The 25,522-nt window shown below is 47.6% G+C and overlaps 1 protein-coding gene across 3 annotated transcripts in view; it reads right to left on the bottom strand.

Moving 5' to 3' along the window:
* The window catches only part of SLC4A5 (solute carrier family 4 (sodium bicarbonate cotransporter), member 5), a 144,720-nt gene that overhangs the window by 35,891 nt on the left and 83,307 nt on the right, over positions 1 to 25,522 (bottom strand). For all 3 annotated transcript variants that reach the window (XM_011946047.1, XM_011946045.1, XM_011946048.1), the window contains 11 exons: positions 20,646 to 20,806; positions 19,648 to 19,800; positions 17,641 to 17,736; positions 15,065 to 15,120; positions 11,247 to 11,404; positions 10,098 to 10,185; positions 8,469 to 8,623; positions 7,686 to 7,898; positions 5,885 to 6,059; positions 3,906 to 4,039; positions 2,592 to 2,863 (listed from right to left, as the gene is read on the bottom strand). In XM_011946047.1, the coding sequence (XP_011801437.1) occupies positions 2,592 to 2,863; positions 3,906 to 4,039; positions 5,885 to 6,059; positions 7,686 to 7,898; positions 8,469 to 8,623; positions 10,098 to 10,185; positions 11,247 to 11,404; positions 15,065 to 15,120; positions 17,641 to 17,736; positions 19,648 to 19,800; positions 20,646 to 20,806 (1,661 nt within the window). The remainder of the gene's footprint in view (positions 1 to 2,591; positions 2,864 to 3,905; positions 4,040 to 5,884; positions 6,060 to 7,685; positions 7,899 to 8,468; positions 8,624 to 10,097; positions 10,186 to 11,246; positions 11,405 to 15,064; positions 15,121 to 17,640; positions 17,737 to 19,647; positions 19,801 to 20,645; positions 20,807 to 25,522) is intronic.

Here is a 25,522-nt window from a genome sequence, read left to right on the forward strand (position 1 = left end):
GTGTTAGCCAGGATGGTCTCGATCTCCTGACCTCATGATCCGCCCGTCTCGGCCTCCCAAAGTGCTGGGATTACAGGCTTGAGCCATCGCGCCCGGCCTACCTCTTATCTTCTCTTTTCTTCCTCTTCTGCTTCTGCTGCTTCTCTCTCTCTCTCTGTCTCTCTCTCTCTCTCTTCTTTCTTTCTTAGAAATAGAGACAGGGTCTGGCTATGTTGTTCAGGCTGGTCTCAAACTCCTGGGCTCAAGTGATCCTCCTACCTCAACCTTCTGACTAGCTGGGACTACAGGTGTGCACCACTGTGCCCAGCCAGAGTTTCTGATTCAGCAGGTCTGGGGTAGGAGGCTAAGAATTTGTATTTCTAACAAGTTCCCTGATGCTGCTGGTCCAGGGACCACATTTTGAGAACCATGACAATAGCATGACCCCAAAGAATGAGGTGACATCAGGCACCTGGGCAAAGCCAGAGGGGAAGCTATTTGGGAACAAGTGGCTTCATTATATCCCTCATAATGCATCTTATATGCTCCTACGGCCCTTGTTCCTAGAGCACCCCTGGGTTTGTTTTTTCCTGTGGATAGATGATTCTCAGAATGGCCAAAGCAGCCAGGTGTGGTGGCTCACGCCTGTAATCCCAGAACTTTGGGAGGCTGCGGCGGGCAGATCATGAGGTCAAGAGATCAAATCCATCCCGGCCAAAATGGTGAAACCCTGACTCGACTAAAAATACAAAAATTAGCTGGGTGTGGTGGCACACACTTGTAGTCCCAGCTATTTGGGAGGCTGAGGTAGGAGAATCGCCTGAACCCAGGAGGTGGAGGTTGCAGTGAGCCGAGATCGCGCCACTGCACTCCAGCCTGGGCGACAGAGCCAGACTCTGTCTCAAAACAAAACAAAACACACAGAACTTGAATTTTTTTCTAAAAGAGATCAAGGATGTGTGCAGCTATGTTTGTGTAAAATTTATGTCAATGCAACACTGAATCTACAGTCTAGAAGATATAAGCACGTAAGAGGGCCCTGATGGGGCTTCCCCACAGAGGCAGGATTTGCTCCAGGGCAGAATGAAAAGGGCCTGCCTGCAGGTAGGATCCCCTCTGGGCAAGCAACATGCCTTGGCTCAGGACAAAGGGTAGCATCACCTGTCATTAGATTTTAGTGGAATAATTCAAAATTAATGGCAGAAAAAAGGAAAGAAAAAAATAAATCTGGACTTCTTTACAAAATCAGTGCAGTCACAGAGGGAAGGGGTTATAATCAAAACTGAACTCCTTGAAGGCAAGACATCTTTATCTTCCACAAGGCCTAAAGTAGGGCACAAAATAATTGTGCAGCAAATATTTTCGATTGACTTATGATTGATTTTTTTTACCTGTAGGAATGTATTAAGGGGCTGAACAACCTACTATCCACTTAATTCCTTCAACTCAATCGGGGTATAGATTTGGAAACCTCACAGGAGTCCCAGGAGACCAGCAGGGCCTGCATTGAGAGCCCTCTTTTACAGCCAGGGAAACTGAGGCTTGGCATGACCTTGGGTGGTCTCTGGACCTCAGTTTACTCTCTGTGAGTCCAGCCTTGGTGCTTGGAGATGTGTACATAGACTTCCTGCTCCTGCTCTGCAGCACCCTGGGCACTCTGGGCACATCCCACTGAAGGCTCTTAGGGGCATGACCATGACTATGAAGGAGGCTCAGTCTCTATGGGAAGCCCTAACTTATAGATGACAGGTGTTTTGGCCAGAAAGTAACTCTACAGGAGTGGCACTGGGTGTTATCAGGTTGACCCCATCTGTACAGGGATCCTTTTTACAACACCCTTGGCAGATGGACATCCAGAGAGTGTCCAAGTAACTTGCTACCAATCAAGCAGGCCGAGAACTCCCACGGTGGTTAACTCCCACCATTATAGGTTCTTCCCTAAATTCAGCCAGCATCTGGCTCCCTGGAGTATCTGCTCCCTGTTCCTCATTCAGCTCTACATCCTGTGACTTCAGAGGGTGGACACGGTTCCTTTGTGACATGACAGTCCTCTCATAACTCATCTCCCTAAGAGGCTGAATAAGCCCCGGTTTTCCAACTGTTCTCAGATGGCATGGTCGGCAGAGCCTCCACTCTGGACATCTTTCCATCTGTGCGGATGTCCATCCCTCAGGTGTGGTCTCACCTTACACGGTATGTGGCTACATGGGCAGCACTGTCTTGGGGAGAGCTCATCGTATCATGACTTGATGGAGCTGGGAGAGACTTCAGGCACCATCAGGTCTATCTCTGGCCTGCAGGAGGAACCCCTGAGTGGCACTCCTGATAGGTGTGGCCTCCACATTACCCTATACTGAAGCAAAGCATGCCTTACTCCTTCCTGGGGTATCCCTGTGCCCTCCTGATGATAATCCTGTGACTCTTATTAGAGCTACTGTCCCCTTGGTTTCCTTCCAAACACTGGGTTCAAGATCCTGTATTTGCTCCCTTGGAACAGTAAGCCCTTGGCTGAATGGCCCCTCCCCAGCAGTAGGAGTAGAGAGCTGTGGTGAAGGATCAGGGGGCCAGTGGGGTAGGTGAGGGCCCATGGCATGTCTGGGGTTACCGGTCACCTGTGTCAGGGGCGACGCACTCGCACTTGTAGGTGGTGATGAAGTTTGGCTTGAAGTCCATATTGATAGGGTAGTACTTGAAGGCACCGATCATCTTCTTGATGGCATCATAGATGAAGATGAAGCTGATGAGGGTTGAGAAGCCCTCCTCGGTGAAGCGGGTGATATATTTGATGATAAAGCTGGCATCTGTGGCCACTAGGATAAGGCACTGGACAGCTGAGTGTAGGCCAATCCAGAGGCGGAACTCCATGTAGTCCAGGCCATTGCCTCTGGAAGGCAGAGGGGAGGTGAGGGGCCTACAGCCCGGGGCTCCTGGCTGTGCTTGACTCCTCAGACCCACCCCTGAGTGGCTTATCTGTCCTCCTGTGGCACAGATGCCCTCCCAGGGACTGTGAAAGACTGAGGACAGGGACAATTCTTGGGTGCAGTTGTCTTATATTTGAGATCTCATGGGGGTCTAGTGTTCATTTTTATAAGAAAAAAAATTTTTTTTTTTTTGAGATAGTCTCACTCTTTTGACCAGTCTGGAGTGCAATGGCTCAATCTTGGCTCACTGCAACCTCTGCCTCCCAGGTTCAAGTGATTCTCCTGCCTCAGCCTCCTAAGTAGCTGGGATTACAGGCGCCCGCCACCACACCCAGCTGATTTCTGTATTTTTAGTAGAGATGGGGTTTTGCCATGTTGGCCAGGCTGGTCTCAAACTCCTGACCTCAGGTGATCTGCCCACCTTGGCCTTCCAAAGTGCTGGGATTGCAGGTGTGAACCACCATGCCTGGCCAAAAAAAATGTTTTTAAAGATCTTATGGGGGAGGCAGGAAGGTGCTAAGACATCTCAGTGCCCACAGTTGGTAATAGACACCAGAATGAGTGAAAAATGGGAATTTTGGAAGAACAGGGCTGGAGCAGCCCTTGGAAATGGTCTAGTCCAAACCCTCATGTTGTAGAGCAGGCAACTGAGCCTAGAGTAGCGATGGGAGCTGCCTGGGTCTGGGTGTAACCTTCTGACCTTCAGCCCAAGACTTCATACACTATACTGTCTATCAAGTCACCATTGCTCACGAACTGAGTGGTGTGAATTTTCTCCTCTTGTCGTGGCTGGTCCCTATGGGCTGTGCCAATATGCACTAAGATGTCTTAAAGGTAGGTAGCTGGCAGGAGTCAGGAGGAGCCACCTGGTAGCCCTTCCCATGGTTAAAGATGGCTTTGGCACCTCTGCATCACCACCTCCCCTTTGGGCCTATTCCTGCTGTGGCCCCAGCATACTGCCCCAAGTGCGAGAGCAGGCACTGGGGGCCACCAAGGGACACCTACTTGCTGAAGTCGAAGAGGAGCTTCTCAAAGATGAGGATGGGCCCTGTGCTGCTGAGAATGATGAGAGGCTGTCCCGAGAAGAGGCAGAACAAGGAGCCAGCCATGGCAGTGCCCAGGAAGCTCTCCATCACTCCCTGGGGGCACAAGGAATATGTGACTCAGCATAGGAAGGAGAAGGGGTCTTTCCACACAGGCTGCAGCCCAGCAATCTCTCCACGGGCTGAGGCCACAGTGTTTATCCTTTGTTCTGAGCCCTTTCCTGCCTAAATCCTGTTCTCCATCTCCTACACCCTCTACAACTTGCCACCATGACCAGTGTCACTCTGTTTAATTCCATCTAGATAAAGGTACCATGTGACTTCCTTTTGGCACCCAGGGCCTATAAAACAGTGGATGTGCTTTTCTCGGTGTCCATTCTACTCCCAGAGGACAGGCCATTTATCCATTTGATTATTCATTCATTCAAACATCTGTTTGGTGCTTTTAGAGGTCAGATCATTCATTCATTCAAAATCCACTAACTGTCTGCTATGTACCAGGCATTGTGAAAGGACCGAGGACCCATCACTGAACAAGATAACACCTCTTCATTCTAGTGGGAGACACAGGTAAGTAACCAGGCAATTTCCATATAGCAGAGTTTCTCAACCTCTGCACAATGGACATTTTGGGCTAGATGATTCTTTGTTGTGAGGGGTCTGTCCTGTGTATTGTAGTGTGTTTAGTAGCATCCACAGCCTCTATACAACCCTCCTCCCAGTTATAACAATGAAAACTGTCTCTAGATATTGTTAAATGTCTCCTAGGGTGAAAACTGTCCCTGGTTGAGAGCCACTGCCAAGAGGTGTGCTAAGCTGGGATAGGTTTAGGGTGCCCCAGGAGCACGCAGTAGGGGTAAAGGGGTGGTCAGGAAGGCCTCCCTAGAAGTAGATAAGTGGAAGCTGAGATCCAAAAAATGAGCAGAGAATTGGCCAGGGGAATGGGGTTAAGTGGAGTGACAAGAAACAGTGTCCCAGGAAGAGGAAATAGTGTCTAAAAGGTCTGGAGCTGAAAAACAGCATGTACTTGAAGAACTAAAAGATGATCAGGATTGATGGAAAACAGAATGTAGAATGGGTAGGGAGGGTAGGAATGCTGAGAAAGAGAATGCTGGGAGGTGAGGTGTGAGAGCCAGGTAGGGCCATGTGGTGAGGGCCACATGGAGCAACTGGGACTTATGAGTCAAGGATAATGCTTAGTTTCTGGTGTAGACAGCTGAGTGAATCATGGTATCACCTGCTGTGCTGGGGAAGGGCAGAGAGCAGCAGGTCAGGAGGGAAGACAAGGGATGCAATGTCAGCTCTGTGAATTGAGGGACCCTGAGGGGCAGTCACGGGGAATCCCAAGGAGCAGCCATGTGGACATGTCCAGAAGGCAGCTGGACAAATGGGTCTTCTCCTTGGTGCACTGAGCTTTCCAATGGCTCTACTTTGAAGGCCTCCACCGGAGAAGACCCTTGCCTAGGAGATTGGCAGGTGTCTCTGCTGAGCTGTTTTCCCCAGGGAGGCCTGAGTTGTTGTCATGGTCACAGCTTACCATCCTTCTAAAAATGTCTTAACTCCAAACTAAGAATTCAACGTTAGTTTTTAAAAAGTGGGGGGAGAAGGCCACAATTAGCACTCCATTAATTGCGCTGATTAAATTCACTCTAGTATCAGTGGAAAAAGTACCAAATAACACAGCAGACAATTCCCCTTAACGGTTTGACCTATTTAAATAATCATTAAATGTGGTCTTTAGTAATGAGATTTAGCTTCAGATCTTTAATATTGTCTTATTATTATCATTATTACTTGAAGGGTAAAAGATTACAAATACTGATGGCCTCAACCTGGCTGGTAGATGAAACCTTGGTTTTGGGATTACAAGATGAAACTTCCTGCTGCCACCAGGTGGTGGCAGATCTTACTTTTATACTCAGGGCCCCAGCTCACACACACCTGATAATTGTCGGTGGCATCCCCCAGAAGCCCACCAAAGGTGATCGCGTTGGTGATACAGCCGAGGTAGATGAATAGGATGGCAGAGATGGACTGAATGTGGAAGCCATCATAGAAGTCACTTGGGAACCAGGGCAACTTCCTCTTGATATCCAGACACAGTCCACCGAAGAACCTGCTCAAGACAGGCCCAGGGGCTGCTTTCTCACCACTAACACCAGTGCAGGGGCAGGGCTATTTACAAGAACCTGCAGAGCCTGGGGCAAGGAAAGGAACTTGACCGGGGTGGATGGGGCAAAGATCTTTCCACCAGAACATTTAGGGCCAGGGATGAATTCCTGTAGGACTGAGTTTGTGGTTGGCACCGCCCACATTGGGAAGGGTGGACATAGGGGTTTTGGAGAGGGGAAGTCTGATGGGAATATGTCCCGGGGTAGACCCAACATTCCATGGAGAATGGAAGTCCTGGGGTCCACAGATGATGGTCCTCCTCACATCCCTGACCATCTGCAGGGTGCCCGCTCTTGGTGAACACAGGTATGTCTAACTTTCAGTGACAGAGACATCCTAGATTATAACAGATTCATTAAGAACAGATCCTAAACATTACAACTGGTTGGTATTTGCTTATTTTTTGATTTTGCTATCTGCAACAGTTGAGTGGGAGATTTTAGGTTTGGAGACATTGTTTACTGGGATTGCTATTCCCATAGCCCCTAATGCAGTCCTTAGCATGGAGCAGAGTTTCTCAACCTCATTTCTGCTGATATTTTGGACTGGATACTCCTTTGCTGTAGGGGCTGTCCCATGCATTTAGCGGCTACCTACTACATGCGAGTAGCATCGCCCCTCTCAAGTTGTGACAAACAAAAATGTCTCTGGATGTTGCCAAATCCCCTGGGCTCGAGGGTAGGGGAACTAAGGAGGGCCACAGTTGCATACAACTGGTATAAAGCCAAGGGCATATAAAACATGACTTCATTCTCAAAGTCATGATTTATATGTAGATTTGCAAGGCCACATCCTTTCCTAAATCTAGGTCAACCTGAATGACTCCAAGAGCTGGAAAAGAAACCCAGGCCAGGAGAACTTTCTCTTATTTTCTTTAAAAAAAAAGTTTTTGAATAGGTAAATTAAGTTTTAAAAAAAGGTGCTGTTATTGAATTGTGTCGCCCCAAAAGATACATTAAGGTCCTCACATCTATGAAGATGTAATCCAGTTTAGATTAAGTATTGTAGTGGGCCCTAATCCATTATGACTGGGGTCCTTATACAAAGAGGAAAGTGCTCTGTGAAGACAGACACACAGGAGGCCATGTGGTGGAGAGGCAGAGCCAGGGGTGATGCAGCTGCCAGCCAGGAACACCAAGAACTGCTGGCCACCACCAGAGGCCAGGAGGAGGCCAAGAAGGATTCCACCCAGAGCCTCAGGGAGCATGGTGGTCCTGCCAACAACTGCTGTGGAACTCCCCACCTCCAGAACTGCAGGAGAGTAACCTTCTGTTGTTTTAAGCCATCTAGTTTGTGGTACTTTGTTACAGCAGACCCAGGAAACAGGCACCAAAGGATGTCTAAGAGAAAAGTTTGGGTTCCTCTCCTCTTGTATGGGTCTCAAATTCCCCTCTCCTGAGGCAACCCTTTTTGGGGATCCATGATGGGGTTCAAGGGCTCTGGGAGGGAAAGAAGGCAGGGGTGACCTCGAATGGGCACTACAGGCCATGTGGGAAAGGTCCCAGAGAGCGGCTGAGAAGGAGAGAAGTCTAAAGGACAGCAGGGTCACTGGGAGGCCTGGGGTGGGCACCTTCCCGTCCAGATAAGTTCCTCCCCGATTTCGTGTATGGCTGGCATCTCTCCATCATCCCCGCTGCTCGTTCCACTGGCCCCGCCACCGCCAGCCCCGCCGCCACTGCCACCACCACCACCACCACCTCCATTGCCTCCTCCAGCAGCTCCGCCGCCTCCTCCCACAGAGCCATTCATCTGGCCCAGCTCTGCTAGGGAGAACACAGATTTCCTGGAAGAGAAGGGGGATGAGGGAGAGTGGGTCCCCCAGAGCACTCCTCAACTCTCCAACCAAAATTATGAAATATCTTAAAAGACAAAAATGCAGAAAATGATCTAACAATATCCACACGCAAGTCACCTAGACTTTACAAATGTTCACATTTAGCCATATTTGCTTCTGATATATCTTATTATTTTTAAACTTATTTTAAAAGTTATTCTGAGACAGGGTCAAACTCTGTTGCCCAGGCTGTAGTACAGTGGCATGATCACAGCTCACTGCAGCCTTGGCCTCTTAATCCTCCTGCCTCAGCCTCCAGAGTAGCAGGGACTACAGGTGCATGCCACTATGCCCAGCTAATTTGATTTTTTTTTGCAGAGACAAGATCTCACTATGTTGCCCAGGCTGGTTTCAAACCCCTGGACTCAAGTGATCCACCCACCTCAGCGTCCCAAAGTGTTGAGATTACAGGCATGAGCCACTATGCTGAGCCTCAGATGTATTTTAAAGAGCAGTAAAATGATACCAACAGAGTTGAAGCCTCCTTTTTCTCCCCCTACTGCCCATTCTCATACACACCTCTTGTCAGCAGAGGGTACCTTCTTGGGGGGCTCAATTCGGATATTTGGGTCCCATTCTCCAGGGGGAAGGACAATGACCTCATCCAGAAATTCATCAATTCCTGCAATCAGATCTTCCCGATTGCGGGCTTTGTAGGCCACATCGCTGAAGAGCTGGTGAGGAGAGAGGAGGGAAAAAAGAAAGATCGCATCTGTTTCTGACATGCCCGGGAGCACACCACATCTAGTTTTTAAAGAAATCATTTTGAACCACATCTCCCACTGACAACTCACTCTCAGTTTTTGGAATGAGACCATAGCACGTTGGTAAAATAAACCACAACGGGACACAGCAGGTGCTGGGGAAGACAGCCTGTCTTGGATCTGAAGGCCAGGTCTCCATATTCTTGCTTGTAGGACTTTGATTGAGTTACTTAACCTTTCCGTTTTCAGTTTTCCCCACAGCACGCACATTAGAAAACCTTTGTAGAGCCCAGTCCAAGGAGCTCAGATATTTCACATCCATTTTTTACTTCCAACCCTTCGCCCTTGGAGGCTCACGTCGTGTTGTTCACACCGTCTCCAGAGTGTGCTTTCTGACTTACGGATTCGATGGGATATGCTCATGTTTAACCTTTTCCCATTTAGGAAAAAAAAAAGTGCAGTTCATTGCCAGCACTCATTTAATTTTACATAAACACTCTTTAAGGCCAAAGCAAATCTGACTGATTTTCAATGTGAAAATGAAATATAAAAATTATTCTTAGAGTTATTTCTAAAAACAACTAACATCAGAATCACTGGAATGATCAGTCATCTAATTTGGAAAAACTGGATTCATCGAATGAATCTTAGGCCAAAAACTGAGAATGATGTTAGCATCACTCGTAGGAATGCTAGTTTTCTAGCATTTGATATTTTCAATGACTGAGAGTTAGTATATTTTGTAAATGGAAATACCACAACTAAAAACAGAATGCTATAAGTAGAATGATGTATTTTGTTTCCAAAGTCAATATACAAGAGCAATGCAAAAATAATAAAAGTGAGACATTTCCTGGGGAAAAGTTATCTCGGGGTAAAGCCTGCAGCTGCAGGCACTGCCAGTGAGTATTCTTGGCACAAACGGGAAAGAGTTAAAGTCCCCTAGGCTCCCCATCACTCTGGGGACAGAGTGTTACTCAGCTCTGCTTACAGGCTCTATGTAGTCTCTTGCTCACCTCTCCAGTGTTACCTCCTGCCCTTGAAGCTCTTACACTGAGCCTACATCAAACCACCTCCATCCAGCTTCTCTGAGCCTGATCCATTTCCTTTGTTTGGAATGCTTGCCTCATAGCCTGGTGCTGGGTCTGCCTTCCTCCTGCTCCTCCTTAGCTTTAAAGCCCCCTCATCTGTGAAGCCCTCCTTGACCCCCTGGGAAGCTAGCACATGGTTAGTTTTACAATTATGGATCTGTCCCTCACACTTGATTGGTTCTCCTAAAGGACAATGACTATTCCCTGCTTCTCATCATCTTTAGCATCCTATGTAGTGCCTGTTACTCAGTAGGTGCTCAAATGTGCTGGCTGGATAAGTTAATGAATGAAGGTGCAGTGCTTGTTGCAGGAGCTGTAAAATTCAGGAGTACAAGCTTCTGGTTACCACTTACATCATCTACCATGAGGGTTGCAATGGCACGGCCAATTTCATTGTAGGATTTTGCTCTCCCAGAAGGTCCCAGCAGTATAAACAGAAATCTGCAAAGAAGATGGAGAAGATTAAGGAAGAGGAGCATGAAAGTGAGAAGGAAAAATAGAAGTGAAGAGAATTCTTTGACCTTGAACAGTATGCATTCTTTTTTTTTTTTTTTTTTTTGAGACAGGGTCTTGCTTTGTCACCCAGGCTGGATGGAGTGCAATGGCACAATCTTGGCTCACTGCAGCCTCCACCTCCTGGGCTAAAGCAATCCTTCCACCTCAGCCTATTGAGTAGCTGGGACTACAGGCATGCACCACCATGTCCAGCTAATTTTTTGTATTTTCAGTAGATACAGGGTTTCACCATGCTGCCCAGGCTGGTCTCCAACTCCTGGGCTCGAGCGATTCACCTACCTTGGCCTCTCAAAGTGCTGGGATTAGAGGCATGAGCCACTGCGCTGGGCCCATTCTTAACTTTTTTACTTCCCTCCATGGAACCCTATGTTTGCTTTGGAGGAACATTTCCTTTTCCCCTCCCATGAGGCTCCCCCTCAAGCATCCTCACCTTTGTCTTGCTGCCCAAGCCCACCTGACAACTTCTCTCCCAGTTGTTGCCTCCTTCTTTATTATTATTATTATTATTTTAATTTTTTTTCCAAGATGGAGTCTTGCTCTGTCACCAAGGCTGGGGTGCAATGGCATGATCTTGGCTCACTGCAACCTCTGCCTCCTGGGTTCAAATGATTTTCCTGCCTCAGCCTCCTGAGCAGTTGGGATTACAGGCGCGCACCACCACACCTGGCTAATTTTTTTGTATTTTTAGTAGAGACAGGGTTTCACCATGTTGGCCAGGCTGGGCTCGAATTCCTGACCTCATGAGCGGCCCGCCTTGGCCTCCCAAAGTGTTGGGATTAAAGGCATGAGCCACCGCACCCGGCCTCTTTTATGATTATTTTTAATAAACTCTAAAACTCTTCCCTAGTCAGAAGATTTCCCTTCCCAGCAGCCTCCAAGTTTAGAGGTGTCTCTGAGAGCACTGACAGTCAACAGCACTGCTTGCTGACTGCACTGCTGACTGGCTCCCTGAGGGTGGCATGGGGACAGGTTTCAGTGGCTCTCACCTGGTGGGGACAGGCACCTCGGTCACTCCTCCCAGCATGGCCGACTGGATGAGGCGCACGAAGGCGATGAATGGCTGGTCTAGGAAGTCCACCTCGCCCACGAGCACATTGGAGGCTTCTGAGTCCTTGGGGATCTTCTTCATGAATTTGTTTTTCCGCTGGACAGGGAAGGGAAATGAGATTGCCAAGGAGACTCCCACCTGCTCTCCTTCACTTCCCTTCAGACTGCTTTGAGGCCTAACTTGAAAAAAATTCTCTCAATGTTGCCAAGACACTGAAAGAATAAACAAGTACTCCTTTGATTCTGCAGATGGGAAGACTGAATGTAGGTTAACCCCAGGCACCATTAAGCCTTGTAGATGGGAAGGTACTGGCAATGACCCTCCTTGACTAAGACATTCCTTGATGGATGAAAATGGCTCCACTGAGCTGTGGGCTGAGGGGTCAGAGAAGAGCCCTGGGGTTGCCAGACATCAGGCCTGGATTGCCTTCTTCAGGCTGAGCAGATGGGAAGTCTCAGTGCTTCTACTCTAGCCACCCAGACCTCCCCTCTCCACCTTCACTTTTGGTGGCTGTGGGGAGGAGGCGGCCTGTTCTGATGGTCAGAGTAGACAGGCCTTGTTTTCCCTTTGTCACCAGCTTCCTGTCTCATAGGAATTCCTGGACCAGTCTCCAAGTCTGTGGGAGACTTCCATGCCCCCAAGTTACCCCCAGGGGACCTCCCAAGAAATTCATAACTTCTGGAATTTTCCAGCAGAGACTATCAAGGTAGCCTCTCTTCAGTCCCTCTGGCTAGTGTCTCTTCAAGGGAAGAAGGTCACATAGGCAGAGCCAGTGGGGTCTGATATGAGAGGTATTGGAGACAAACCCTCCACCCAAACATGTTCCCACTGTCTGCATTTATAACTTCATTCTTCCTGAGTCCTCTTTTACACTGAAGATCCTCCACGGGTGGCTACTTTCAAGCTCTTCTTAGTCCTCAACATCTTAGAATGAATTCCTTTTTCAGATTGCTTTCTCTCTGGGCAGCAAGGGCATGGACAGACAAGAGACAGAGATAATTTTGTTGGAAGATGGAGGGGAGCAGTTGGGGTGGCGGCAGGGCTGGGTGCAGTCCATAGTGGCTGACACAGTGGGAAAGAGCCTGGGGGTAGAGGACAGCTCTGAAGAGAGCGTCTGTGAACATCACAATTTTCCCACCAATCCCCCTTCTGCTGGAGTCTTTCCTGTGGGCACAGGACTGTTTCTCACAGCCTCAGTGAAGACACAGTTTCCTTGTGTCTTTTCCTGTCCCTGTGGAGGGGTCAGTTGTGGGCATGGATATGGTCAACAGGTCCTGCCCTGTTGTCCCCACAGCTGTTTCCTGATTTGACTCATGAGGGGACATCATACACACTGGGCTGGGTGGCCTACCAGCACAAAGAGGGGCTCGTGAGCAACAGCTGTACCCTTATAATCTTTTAAATCCAATTGGGGAAAAAAAAATAACCCTCCACAATCACCTGGGCAACCATCAGTAGTCCCAAGGATCCTAATACAGTGAGAAAAAGCAGGAATTGACAGGAACACCAGAGTCCCCGAGACTCAAAAAGTCCCTTTGTCTCAGGCATGGTCAGTTGATTCCTAAGCAGCATTCTTCAGGGGGGAGGGCTGGGAGTACCAGGGCAGTCACCATCTCCAAGCATCAGGCAGGGTTGGGGCGGGGGTGTCCAGGGAAGGGGAGGAGATGCAGGCTGGGCAGAAGCACCTGCAGAATGAGGCTTCGAAAAGAGCAATGCTTCAGGGTGTCCCAACAAACCCACTTGTTTTTGTTGTTGTTTTGTTTTGTTTTGCTTTGAGACAAGAGTTTCACTCTGTCATCTAGGCTGGAGTGCAGTGGCACCGTCTCGGCTCACTGCAACCTCCTCCTCCTGGGTTCAAGCACTTCTTGTGCCTCAGTCTCCTGAGTAGCTGGGACTACAGGCATGTGCCACCATGCCCGGCTAATTTTTGTAATTTTCATCGAGACAGGGTTTCTCCATGTTGGCCAGGCTGGTCTCAAACTCCTGGTCTCGAGTGATCCATCAGCCTCAGCCTCCCAAACTGCTGGAATTACAGGTGTGCACCACCCCACCTGGCCATCCAACCAACCCACCTGTAATACAGGAGAGAAGAGAAATTGAACCAGGGACTTGGTCCTTCCTTACACATTGTGACATGTTTGGTAAGAAGGCCAGAGTTGTGGCATCCCAGAAATGGGAGCATGCTAGTCTTCCAACCAACCCTGGCTTGCCCACAGCCTGGACGTGGGCTTGTATAACCAGGGCCCTGCTGACTCCACTTCCTGAACCCTTGGGGACTCCAGTCTGGCTCTGCACTGCAGAGTTACTGCAGCACAATGATGCTGTCTGAATCTACTCTCTGTTCACTAGGAATCTGCTAGCTGAGGGCAGGCATGGAGTTTAGCTTTGCACAAACCAATGATGAAGAAAAAGCCTGCAGAGCAAATGCCTCTGGGCTTGCACCTAAAGAGCACCCACTAGCATAGACTACCGATGCTGCAAATACTGAGAAGCAGCATCAGGTATCAGCAAGGAGAACTAGATGCTGGTGCTAGGTGATGGGTTCCAATCCCTAAATCAAAGAAGCACTGCCTGGTGAAAGTGACAGCTAGTGTTATTATTACCACTCACATATTCATTAAAACAGGTTATAAAAAACTTTTACTAGGTAATGCTTTCTTATCACAGTTCTGCTGTCTGTGTACATGAGTAAAAGTGGTTTTCCTCTCCAAATAATGTTCCAGAATACTGACTAGTTCCTAAATTACTTCCAAATTAAGGGCTCTGGAGTTAGACTGCTTAGGTCAAATCAAAGTTCTGTCTTTCAGCTGTATAGACTTGGGTGTGTTATTTAACTGCTGTAAGGCACAGTGTTTTCTCATGAGTAAAATGGGAATGAAAATAGTACTTTTGTGATTCACAGAAAATGCCCAGCACAGTGTAGTGCATGTGTGTGGACCTTAAATATTGATTGATTTTGTTACTGTTGTTATTAATTTATTTGGGCCCGGACACTGACACGAGGAGCTGATTTTGGTTTTGCCTTCCACCAAACTTAGGGGTGGCTGGAAGGCCTGGAGGTCACCCAAGCTCCTGAAGGCTCCTCATCAAGTCTCAGGTTTCCTTTGTCATCTTTCTTCCTACACCTGGGAAGATATACAAGAGGACCATGGGACCTCCTGTCCTTGAGGTGTGCAGGAGTTGGAATTAAGGGGGCCTCCTCTGGGCTTCCCCAAGAGGCACAGTCACAGGATTCTCAACTGGACCCAATTTGTTTGCAGAATTCTGATCTCATCAAGAGGGTTTCAGCCCAGCTCATGGGAGACCACAGGAAGAAGATGCACTATTGAACAGTCTAATTAATTAACTACCACTGCTGTCCCCACAGGGAGATTCTTTTCTGTCTCTCTGCCAGCCCCAATCCCTATCCCATCTTTAAAGGTGCTTGTGGGTCACCGGATAGATGAAGCCATGTGTGTTGGTCTTCTCTCTCCCACAAATCCTAAGCTCAAGGACAGCTGGTGCCTCATTTGATCATGTTCTCTGTCCCACACCCCCAGGGCCTGACACAGAGCCAGCACCTGGGACTTGGCTAGTCCCTGACTGCTGGCCGTGGCAGAGTCCCCCATGCAGCCCAGAGTCCTCGCTGGGGACGTTCCTGGAACTCCCACTCCTTTGTAGGAGTGCAATTCTGCCCATAGGGGATCCCTGTTCCTGAACCAAAGACTTCTTCCTGCCCTGGCCCTTCATTGCAGCTAAGTGCAGGGGTTTTACTACCTGGTCTGTGTTTGGGGTGAGAGAAATGTCATTCATGCTTCTGCTCTGGGCATGACCTAGGAGAGAAGGAAAACAAGATCCATCAGGGGAAGCCAGGCTCTCACAGGACCCTTTCCTATGGACTCTACTCATGTACCTCTCCCATGTTCATAACAAAATAAACCCCCTCCCACTTAATCCTGGAGTCCCTTTAAGTTAGGACCCTCTCACTTTTCTTCTGTTCAATGGCCGCTTTCCTGAAAGAGGTGTCAGACTCCAGGTTCCATTGTTTCCTTCTCCCTCCTCAATCTACCACACTCTAGTCTCTACCCCTCCACCCCACCTTCTTGGATGTCACCAGGCTGTCTACTCTGGGTGCAGCTCTGGACCAGGTCCGGATAGGAGGAGGGACACAGATGTATTATTAGATGAGGTTCCATGTGTCACTTAACTTGGAATTTGCTGGAGAGGAGAGCAGTTTCACCTCTGTCCTCCATGACTGGTGACAGTCTTTAAACGTGGGCTGGGGATTTAGGCTGGCAGAGGGAAGAAAGGTGGGCTCCCCATGAGAACAGTGATAGTCAATTATTTGAACTGCCCAGTAGTTCCTTCCTCTGTTAAGAGGGAGAAAGCCAGGTCTCCTCTCCCACTAGCCCAATCTGGCAGACACCCTCAGACCTATCGTATCTTGGCTATTGGACTGTGCCACTCGTGGTGTCCGGAATGCTGCTCCTCTTTGCCCTCCTCCTCTCATTTCTGTTCCAGGATCCTCTCCTGCTTGGGCCTCCTAGGGCCTTGTCTTTGCTCTCATCCCCTCCAGGTGCCTCAGCCTCTCCGCTCCTTTGTAGGAGCGGAGAGGCTCCTACAATCGCCCCCATTCCTGTTGTTTCCAACACCCATTTGGGCTGAGGATGCCCAGGATGCATCTTTACTCTGACCCCTCTTCTGAGCTCCAGACTCCTTGGAGCAGTCCCCTCTGGCACCTCAAATGCAACTCTTTACCCTCCACCAAATCACTTTCCTTATGGACACATTCCACTCAATGCCCCTCCCTCCCATCCACCAGCGCTTTAGACAGAAATCTAGGAGCAGCCTTGGGCCCTCTCTCTTCATCACCTCCTACTTCCCACCAGTCCTTCAATTCCACCTCTGTCCCTTCCTCTCCATTCTGGAATGCAGGCTCAGTCTCTGCCTTCCAATGTTGCCCGTTCTAGATTATTACTACTCAGACAGAAATCTGATCACAGCATGCTCCTGCTTCAAGCTTCCCAGGGGTTCCCATTATCTTCAGAATAAAACCCAGGTTATTTTGCTGGGTGCACAAGGCCCTCTTTGATTTGACCCTCTCTTCCCCTTAACTCCTACACTTCCTGTGAACTGAACCTATGTTTTGCTTTCATAGCTCCAGATCTTTCTCTTCCATCCCTCAACCTGCTATTTGTTTCCTTTGTTTACAACTCTCTCTTCCTCCTCGTTGCTCCTGGAAAACTTCTATTTATGCTCCAAGACTCAGTCAGCATCTCCTCCTCTCTGATCCTTCCCCTGTGCACTGTGTTCTGCATGCTGGGCCACCTCAGGGCGGGTGCCCACCTTGAATATGACCTGGTTCACACAAAGCTGTCATCATCCATTCATGCCTCTTGTCCCAGTGGTTCCCACCCCCAAGCAGCATTGGTAGGGAGGTGACCTCATATACAATGACAACTGAGTGGAAGGTCTTCCCCGGAAGCCACTCTCTACCCACTGAACACTGCCACTGGGCATCCCTATGTGGAATAACAAGGCCGGGGAGACTCAGTGGACTTGGGTCATCAGGACAGAGAGAGAAGACTGCAGCAAACACCTGCTGTGCCCAAGGCCATGGGCAGGGGCTGCATTGCCCCCAAGTTACTCCTCGGCCTGGACAGGGGCACAGCACTGGGCTGCACTTGTTAACATCTTGGCATTTTAGTAAAAGTACCTGAAAGAAAATAGTCCTTCACTACTTTTTCTTTTTCACTTCATTTTCTAAGTTCGCTCCTTTCTTTCCCGCAGTTTGCCTGTCTGTGTATCCCTGATGAGGTGAGGTGTGTGAAAAGCCTGTCTGTCACCTCTCACCTCAAACCCACACCCCGCCCCGACCAGCCATTCCCAGTAAAAACGGGCCATGACTCTGCCCACATTTCTTTTTCATGGTGGCACGAGACTGCCACCCAGTGATGGGAATGCTGCCTGACTGAACAGAAGGAAAGGACCTTGCCGGTTTTTGATTCCATTTCCAGGAAAGCTTTTCACCAAAAAACAGGGTTAATGTCAGTTTGATGAAGATGAAGATACAGACTAAGATAAAAACACCTAGAACATGGGAGTGGGTGTTGATTACACCAGGATGTGACTGAGAGCCTCATTTTTCAGAGGAATGACTTGAATATTATGGTAGTAAATGAGGCCCTGAGAGTAGCCTGGGTTTAGAGTGAAAGTTAGGCTCCTCCTGATTCATGCCCCGAGAATTCCTGGCAGATCCTGGGCTTTGTCTCCCCTACCTACGGCAATGTGGCCATGTCACAGCTGCCACAGCCTGAATAAAGTTGCCACAGAGTGGTGGAGCACACACTCACACAGACGTCCGTAATTTGCACTCTGCCGCATCCGCAGGTCCTCCGTGGAGTGGTGTAGACTCGGGCCAGCACCAGGGCTCCGGGCAGGACTGCGATCTGGGAGGAGAATCAGAAGAGACTTGGCTTTGACAGCCTTGCTGGTGTAGTGAAGCCTCTTGGGTTAGCTCACTTCAGATAAATAAAACTGGGCAGCAAGACATGTCTCTTCCCCTTCTAGGAAGAAATTCATTTTTTTTTTTAAATTTAAGCAAGTCAGTAGTCTGAACAAGATTACAGGCTGGGCGCAGTGGCTCACGCCTGTAATCCCAGCACTTTGGGAGGCCGAGGCGGGTGGATCACCTGAAGTTGGGAGTTTGGGACTAGCCTGGTCAACATGGTAAACCCCGTCTCTACTAAAATACAAAAAATAGCCTGGCATGGTAGTGGGCGCCTGTAATCCCAGCTACTTGGGAGGATGAGGCAGGAGAATCACTTGAATCCAGGAAGCAGAGTTTGCAGGGAGCTGAAATCACGCCATTGCACTCCAGCTCGGGGAAAAGAGTGAGACTCCGTTTCAAAAAAAAAAAAAAAAAAAGAACAAGATTACAGACAGAATATCTGTACTGTTGAAAGTGAGATAGATACACAATTCATTAAATGGGCACAAGATGTAGTAGACTGCTTGGGTTCATCCCTGATTCCACACTTACTGGCTTTGTGACCTTAGGCAAGTTACTTAAACTCTGTGCCTCAGGCGTCTCATCTGTAAAATGGAGACAAGAACCATACCTACACACCACAGCGTTTTTGTTAGGATGAAGTGAGTTAAAACAGAAAGAGCACTCAGAATAGTGCCCAGAAGGTAGTTAAGTGCTGAGTATGTATCTGTTGCTATTATGGTATGTTAAACACTTCCTGTTGTTTTGGGAGGGATTTTTTGAGACAAGGTCTTGCTCTGTCGCCCAGGATGCAGTGCAATGGCACAATCTCTGCTCACTGAAAGCTCCATATCCTGGGTTCAAGCAACCCTCCCACCTCAGCCTCCTGATTAGCTGGGACTACAGGTGTGTGCCACCATGCTTGGCTAATTTTTTGTAAGGCGGGGTTTATGCCATGGGGTTTAAACCATGAGGTTTATGTATTTCTTATAGAGATGGGGTTGATGCCATGTCACTCAGGCTGGTCACAAACTCCTGAGCTCAAGCAATCCGCCCACTTGGACTCTCAAAGTGCTGGGATTACAAGTGTGGGTCACCATGCCCAGCCCACTTCCCATTTTTAAGTAATTCATTTAGAGGCTCCTCAATGTTTTTAACATAGCAACTTTGCTCTGGTTACTGTGTTTGTCTGACAGGCTCAGCAGGGCTGGTGTCTCTGGGCATCTAGGCTCGGATATTGATAGTGGAGTGTTGGAGATTTGAGATGTGTGCATGGAACAATTCACTCTCTCTGAATGGCCCCAGGTCCTGCTAATCAGAGTGACATCAACCACCAGATCTACAAGCCCTGGCACTCTTGAGATAAGCCCAGCCCCTTCTACCACCCTGATGTGTTCCATTTTCTGCTGAGGCTCTTGACTTCTCCAGGGGGGCTGATGTGAAACTTTTGGGTCCTTTCCATAGCAAGCCATCTCTACCAGCATTTCCCAATGCTGTGTGACATGAGAATCTCTTGGGGTGCATTCTAACCTCTCTCTCTTTTTCCAGGCCATACCCCGGACCAACTGACTCCAACGCTCCAGGGTGGGCCCAGGCATTAGGACACGTCTCAATCTCCAAAGTGATTTGCCATGTGCAGCCCTAGCTGAGAACCAACTCTCTCCCTAGAAATTGTTCTGCTCTGGTGGTGGGAACAACATGTGAGTGTGGCTGGGGTCCCCACAGGCCTGCCAGAGACAGAGGCTGTGGGATCCCCAGAACATCAGAATTTCTCCAGAAATTCCCAGCCCCTAAGATGGGCTCACCCAGGTACCAGGGCCTGATACTGGCCCTGCATGTCCCATGCCTACCAGCGTAAGGCCTGACTCACTTGTGGTGGAGACTGACTTCCCAATGTCGACTAAGGAGCGGTGGATGGGCTTCTTGGTTTGGTGACGGTGCCTCCTCAGGAGGACGTAACTGACCCTCTCCCGGAGCTCTGGTCGCAGGAGACCATCCTCAATCTGCTTCTCAATGACATCATCTGTGTGGAAAACATACACACCTCGTCCCTGTGGGACAGAACCGCCCCAGGGTATGGGGGTCTTCAGTTTCACCTGTTATTAGTGGGATTAAATGTGGCAGGGGGTGTGTGGAAATACTCCTGGATTTGCCACTAGCTGTGGAAAACTGGGCACATCATCAACTCTTGGCCTCCTCCTGTTCAAGGGCATGTGCATGTCTGTGTGTGTGTGTGTGTGTGTGTGTGTGTGTGTGTGTGTGTGTGTGTGTGTGTGTGTGACTCTGCTCATTCTGTCAATGTTCTTATGAAAAGGGAAAGAAACAATACATACGAAACTGCCCCAGGAGGCACAAAAATCCTGTGTTCAATGGTTTTAATCCTAAAATGAACTCTTTTTAGAAAAGTATTTTGGGCAAAATACTTCTGGCAAAATCCAATGTGCTAGAACAAAAATCACAAAAAATTTTAGGGGTGTTAAGGCAAGCCACCTCCTCCCTTTGACACACCACTAAATGACAGCTAATTTCCTAAAGATGAATGATGACCCATTTTACCCTGAAAAAGAACAGGTTGCCATGGCAAGAGGTGTCTCTGACTCTGCAAGAGGCCCTCTCCCCTTTGCTACATTTCTGGTTGGCATTTTGGAGGATGGTCTTTTCGTCTCTACTGGAGGTCTACATAAAACTGAAACTTGGAGTGACTATGATCCTGCCCTGGGAGCAACAGAGGTCTGCAATTCTGGTCTCTGCAGAATCAGGTGTCAGAGATGGGCCAGTCACACAGACTTGAGGGCAGGCATGAGGTCAGGGGAGCTGCCTGGTTTGCAGGGATCACAGGAGAGATGCACACAGTGGTCCCTGCCTCACCTATGATCTGTGGTAAGGAGCCGCTGTCCAAATCCAGCAGCACCGTCCCCGTCTGCAGGCAGGTACGGAGCTCGAAGAGGCTGTGCAGGGACAGTGTGGACACGTGGGGCTTGCTCCAGCGTTCGCCGCCTTCCTCTACCTTTTCTTCAAACTTTATCCACCTGGAATGGTAAGGATGGGCTCAGTGTGGCCAGGGCCCTCAGGAGGAGGCCCACCTGGGTCTCCCCAAGAGATGGGTGTCCTGTGGGGTCATGCTATGTATGTGGTTGTGGTGTTGGTCCTAGACTCATAGGCAGAGGATCTCTTGGGAATGCCCTAATTTGTCCCCCACTCCTCCTGAAACTGTCATGTTAAGGAAAACGGCATCCAGAGAACTATACAGGGGCATGGGGGATCTTCTGGGAGTGATGGAAATGTTCTGAAATTGGATTATGGTGATGGTTGCACAATTCCATACATTTTCTAAAAATCATTTACCAGTACACTTACAATTAGAGAATTTTAAGTTACTCTAGAACAATAAGGCTGTTTTTTAAAAAAGCCTCAACTGGAACCTGATTATCTCAGGCTGTTCACACATGAGTGTTCAGTGTGGTTTGCTGGGAGCAGGAAAAATGTTCCCTGACAAAAAGTATTTCTCCCTGAGTTCCCCTGCAAGGTCTGAGGTTTCCATGCTTTACACTCTTTTTGCCTCTGAAAGTTCAGGTAAAAATCCACATGCCATCCGGGAAAGGAAAGAAAATAAACCAAGGATGTGTAGGGATCTGTCCTTTCTAGAAGCCTTGGAATCATGGGCTGGGTGTTCAAGTAGAAAGGCCTCAGACAGAGCCAGGGGAGCAAGGAGTCCTGACTGGAGACACCTAGCTCCCCTTTGTAAGATGTCAACCACAAATACATGGGTAGTGCCAATCTATTACAACTTAAATCCCAAGGGAGGACTTTTGGACCATGACTATCTAATTCTAAAGTTCCTCTAAAAAAAAGCAAACGTACGAGAATGGTTGGGGAAAGTTGAAAAACGAGGAGAAATGGGGATGGGGCATGCCTTAGCACATATAAAGACTTGCAGAGAAGCTTCAGTAATTAAAGCAGTGTGATTCCAGGCCAGATATAGACAAGGGATCAATGGCACAACAGTCCAGAAACAGATCTGTATATCCATGGGAATTCAGGGTTTTTTTTTTTTTTTTTTTTTTTTGTTGTTGTTTTAGACAGAGTCTCACCCAGGCTGGAGTGCAGTATCATGATTTCAGCTCACTGCAGCCTCGACCACCTGGGCTCAGGTGATCTTCCCAACTCAGCCTCCCAAGTAGCTGGGACTACATGCATGCACCAATTTGCTTGGCTAATTTTTGTATTTTTTGTAGAGATGGGGTTTCATCATGTTGCCCAGGCTGGTCTTGAACTCCTGGGCTTAAGTGATTGGCCCACCTTGGCCTCCCAAAGTGCTAGAATTACAGCTGTGAGCCACCACGCCTAGTCACGGAATTTGGGTTTTGATGAAGGAGTTGTTTAAGAGACAACCAACCTAAAAATAGAAAGTTAAATCCCTACTTTTCACCAAACACAATACTAAATTCTTCATGGATTAAAGTCTAAACATAAAAATAAATATATAAGCAAAAATGCAAATGTACTAGAAAAGAATATAGGAGAGCATTCTTATATTCTTGGAGAATATTGTGGAGAAAGACTTCCTAAACAAAACCATATGTATAAAACCATAAAGAAAAAAAAAATGGACAGATTTGATTACACAAAACTAAAATAAACGAAAACTTCTATATAGTAAAATAACATATAAATCAAGTTTGAAGAAATGTACTGAGAAAAATATCTGCAACAAAGAAAGCACCAAAAGACTAATATTTATAATGCAACAATGCTCCTTTGAATTGATAAAAAATTAACCAATTAACTCAAATTATCCAATAGAAAGTAAATAATCCTGAGAAGAAATGAAGATGGCCAATAAACATATGAAAAGATGCTCAACTTTACCAGTAATCACGGACTTTTAAATTACTACAAATGAAATAACATTCTTCATTTCTTACATGGGCAAAAGTTAAAAAGATTGACAACTTCCTATGTCAGTGAAAATATGGGGAGGTGGCCTCTTATCTGCTGCAGGTGTAATGACACAGCCTTCCTGGTGTGGGCAGCCTCTTTCAACACTCAGTGTGCATGCCTTTTGACCCAGCAGTTCCATTTCTAGGAAACGATCACAGGAATATAATCACGCTGCCACACCCTGTAATATGTATACAAGGACACTCGATGAAGCCTTATCTGTTAGGCTGAAGAACTGGAAACCACCAGGTTTTCAGTAGAAGCATGATTACATCAATTCTGTATGTCCATGCTGTGGATCCCCCAGAAATAAATAAAAAATATGAGGGTGAACTCACATGCTGACAGGACGGACACTACCATCCCATTTTATAAAAAAGAAAAACACACTTGTGTGTGCACACACATGTGTCTGGAGAAAGCAAAAGTTTTGGAGGGATCCATGTCAAATGGTTAACAATGATTACTTTGAGCGGAGGAGTAGGATTGTTGTTGGGGCGGGATTTAAGACTTTCACTCTATTGGGGTTAGTTAGTGTAGTGGTTAGGCTGGGTGAGGTGGCTCACGACTGTGATTCCAGCACCTTGGGAGGCCTAGGTGGGTGGATCGCCTGTGCTCAGGAGTTTGAGACCAGCCCGGGCAACATGGTAAAACCCTGACTCTATCAAAAAATACAAAAAATTAGCTGGGCATGGTGGCACGCAGCTGTGGTCCCAGCTTCTTGGGAGACTGAGGTGGGAGGATCATTTGAACCTGGAAGGCAGAGGTTGCAGTGAGCCGAGATGGCACCACTGCACTCCAGCCTGGGTGACAGAGTGAGACTCCGTCTACATTTTTTTTAAAAAAAGAGCGCAGTCTATGAAGCAACACTATCAGATTTTGAAAACCACCTCCATCATTTACTAGCTGAGAATCTCAGGTAAGTTACTTAATCTCTCATCACCTTTGATTTCTTCAGTAATAATAATAGTGTACAGCAATTAGAGCAGTGCCTAGCACACAAGATACACTCTGTTAATGTTAGCTATTAAGTTAAAAATAAAGAATATTACTTTTGTAATTTTAGGAACAATAAAAATAAGAAGAAAGCAAAGTCATTCAAAGCTTCTCCAACCAGGAGACATCACATTGATGTCTTGATGGTTGATATTTTGGTAACTGCCATTCTAGATCTCCCTGTGCATGCATCCACATATGCCTGTGCATGCGTGCACATATGCTCATGTTTGCATTAACTTTACATTAATGGCACCACAAGGACCTTAAGGGCATAGTATCTAATGGACATCCTTTCGTGTCTATTAGTATTAACATCATTCTGGGCCAGGCGCGGTGACTCACGCCTGTAATCCCAGCACTTTGGGAGGCCGAGGAGGGCAGATCATGAGGTCAGGAGATCAAGACCATTCTGGCTAACACGGTGAAACCCCGTCTCTACTAAAAATCCAAAACATTAGCTGGGCGTGGTGGTGTGCGCCTGTAGTCCCAGCTACTTGGGAGACTGAGGCAGGAGAATGGTGTGAACCCAGGAGGCGGAGCTTGCAGTGAGCCGAGATTACACCAGTGCACTTCAGCCTGGGCGACAGAGTAAGACTTCGTCTCAAAAAAAAAAAAAAGAGGCCGGGCGCGGTGGCTCAAGCCTGTAATCCCAGCACTTTGGGAGGCCGAGACGGGCGGATCACCGGGTCAGGAGATCAAGACCATCCTGGCTAACATGGTGAAACCCCGTCTCTACTAAAAAAATACAAAAAAAACTAGCCGGGCATGGTGGTGGGCGCCTGTAGTCCCAGCTACTCGGGAGGCTGAGGCAGGAGAATGGCGTAAACCCGGGAGGCGGAGCTTGCAGTGAGCTGAGATCTGGCCACTGCACTCCAGCCCGGGCGACAGAGCGAGACTCTGTCTCAAAAAAAAAAAAAAAAAAAAAAGAAAAAAACATCATTCTGAAGTCTTTCTAGTATTCCACTGTCTGAACGTACCATAATTGATAGGAACAGTTCTCAACTGGTGGACATTCAGATTATTTCTAATTATTTTTTATTATTAATTAAGGCTGGTCAGAACATCCTTAGTCCCTGCTCAATAATTTCTTTAGGATAAACTCTCAGAAGTGGAATTGCTGTGTCTGCACATTTTTACATTTATAACAAACATTACCAAACTGTTTTCCAGAAAGCTTGTGTCAGTGCCCAGTGCCACCAGTGAGATCTTACATTTCCCTGAAGTCTCCCAGACTTCGGTATTTTCATTCTTTTTCACCTTTGTTCATTTGGTAATTGAAAAATTATCTCCCATTTGCACTCTTCTGATTACTAGTGAGATTGAACAACTTTTCCTTCATCAGATTTCCTCTTCATGTAACTGTATATTTTGCATTATCAATGTTGAACACCTTTGTTCCATACATTTATTTGAGACAAGTTAACCAGGCACCTGGTGGGATCCTCGGGAATCAAATGGACACAGGATGGGGAGATCTGATTAGAGAAGGACTGGGAGGTGAAGACCTGAAACATGGGAGCTGGAGCCAGAGACCAAGCAGACAAGTTGTAGCTGACCTTTCGTGGAGAAATCTGTTTGGGAAATATCATTTAAATTATGGCAGATCCAAGACTATGTGATATTGAAAGTAAGAGGTTTCTAAAAGGTATATTAACATAAGAGTTTACAAGGAATAGACCAAAGGATAAGTCCAAATTTTTTTTTTTTTTTCTTTTTTGAGACGGAGTTTCACTCTCGTCACCCAGACTGGAGTGCAGTGGTGCGATCTCGGCTCACTGCAACCTCTGCCTCCATGGTTCAAGTGA

This window comes from Colobus angolensis, unplaced genomic scaffold, assembly GCF_000951035.1.
Source record: "Colobus angolensis palliatus isolate OR3802 unplaced genomic scaffold, Cang.pa_1.0 Scaffold249, whole genome shotgun sequence".
Lineage (NCBI taxonomy): Eukaryota > Metazoa > Chordata > Mammalia > Primates > Cercopithecidae > Colobus > Colobus angolensis.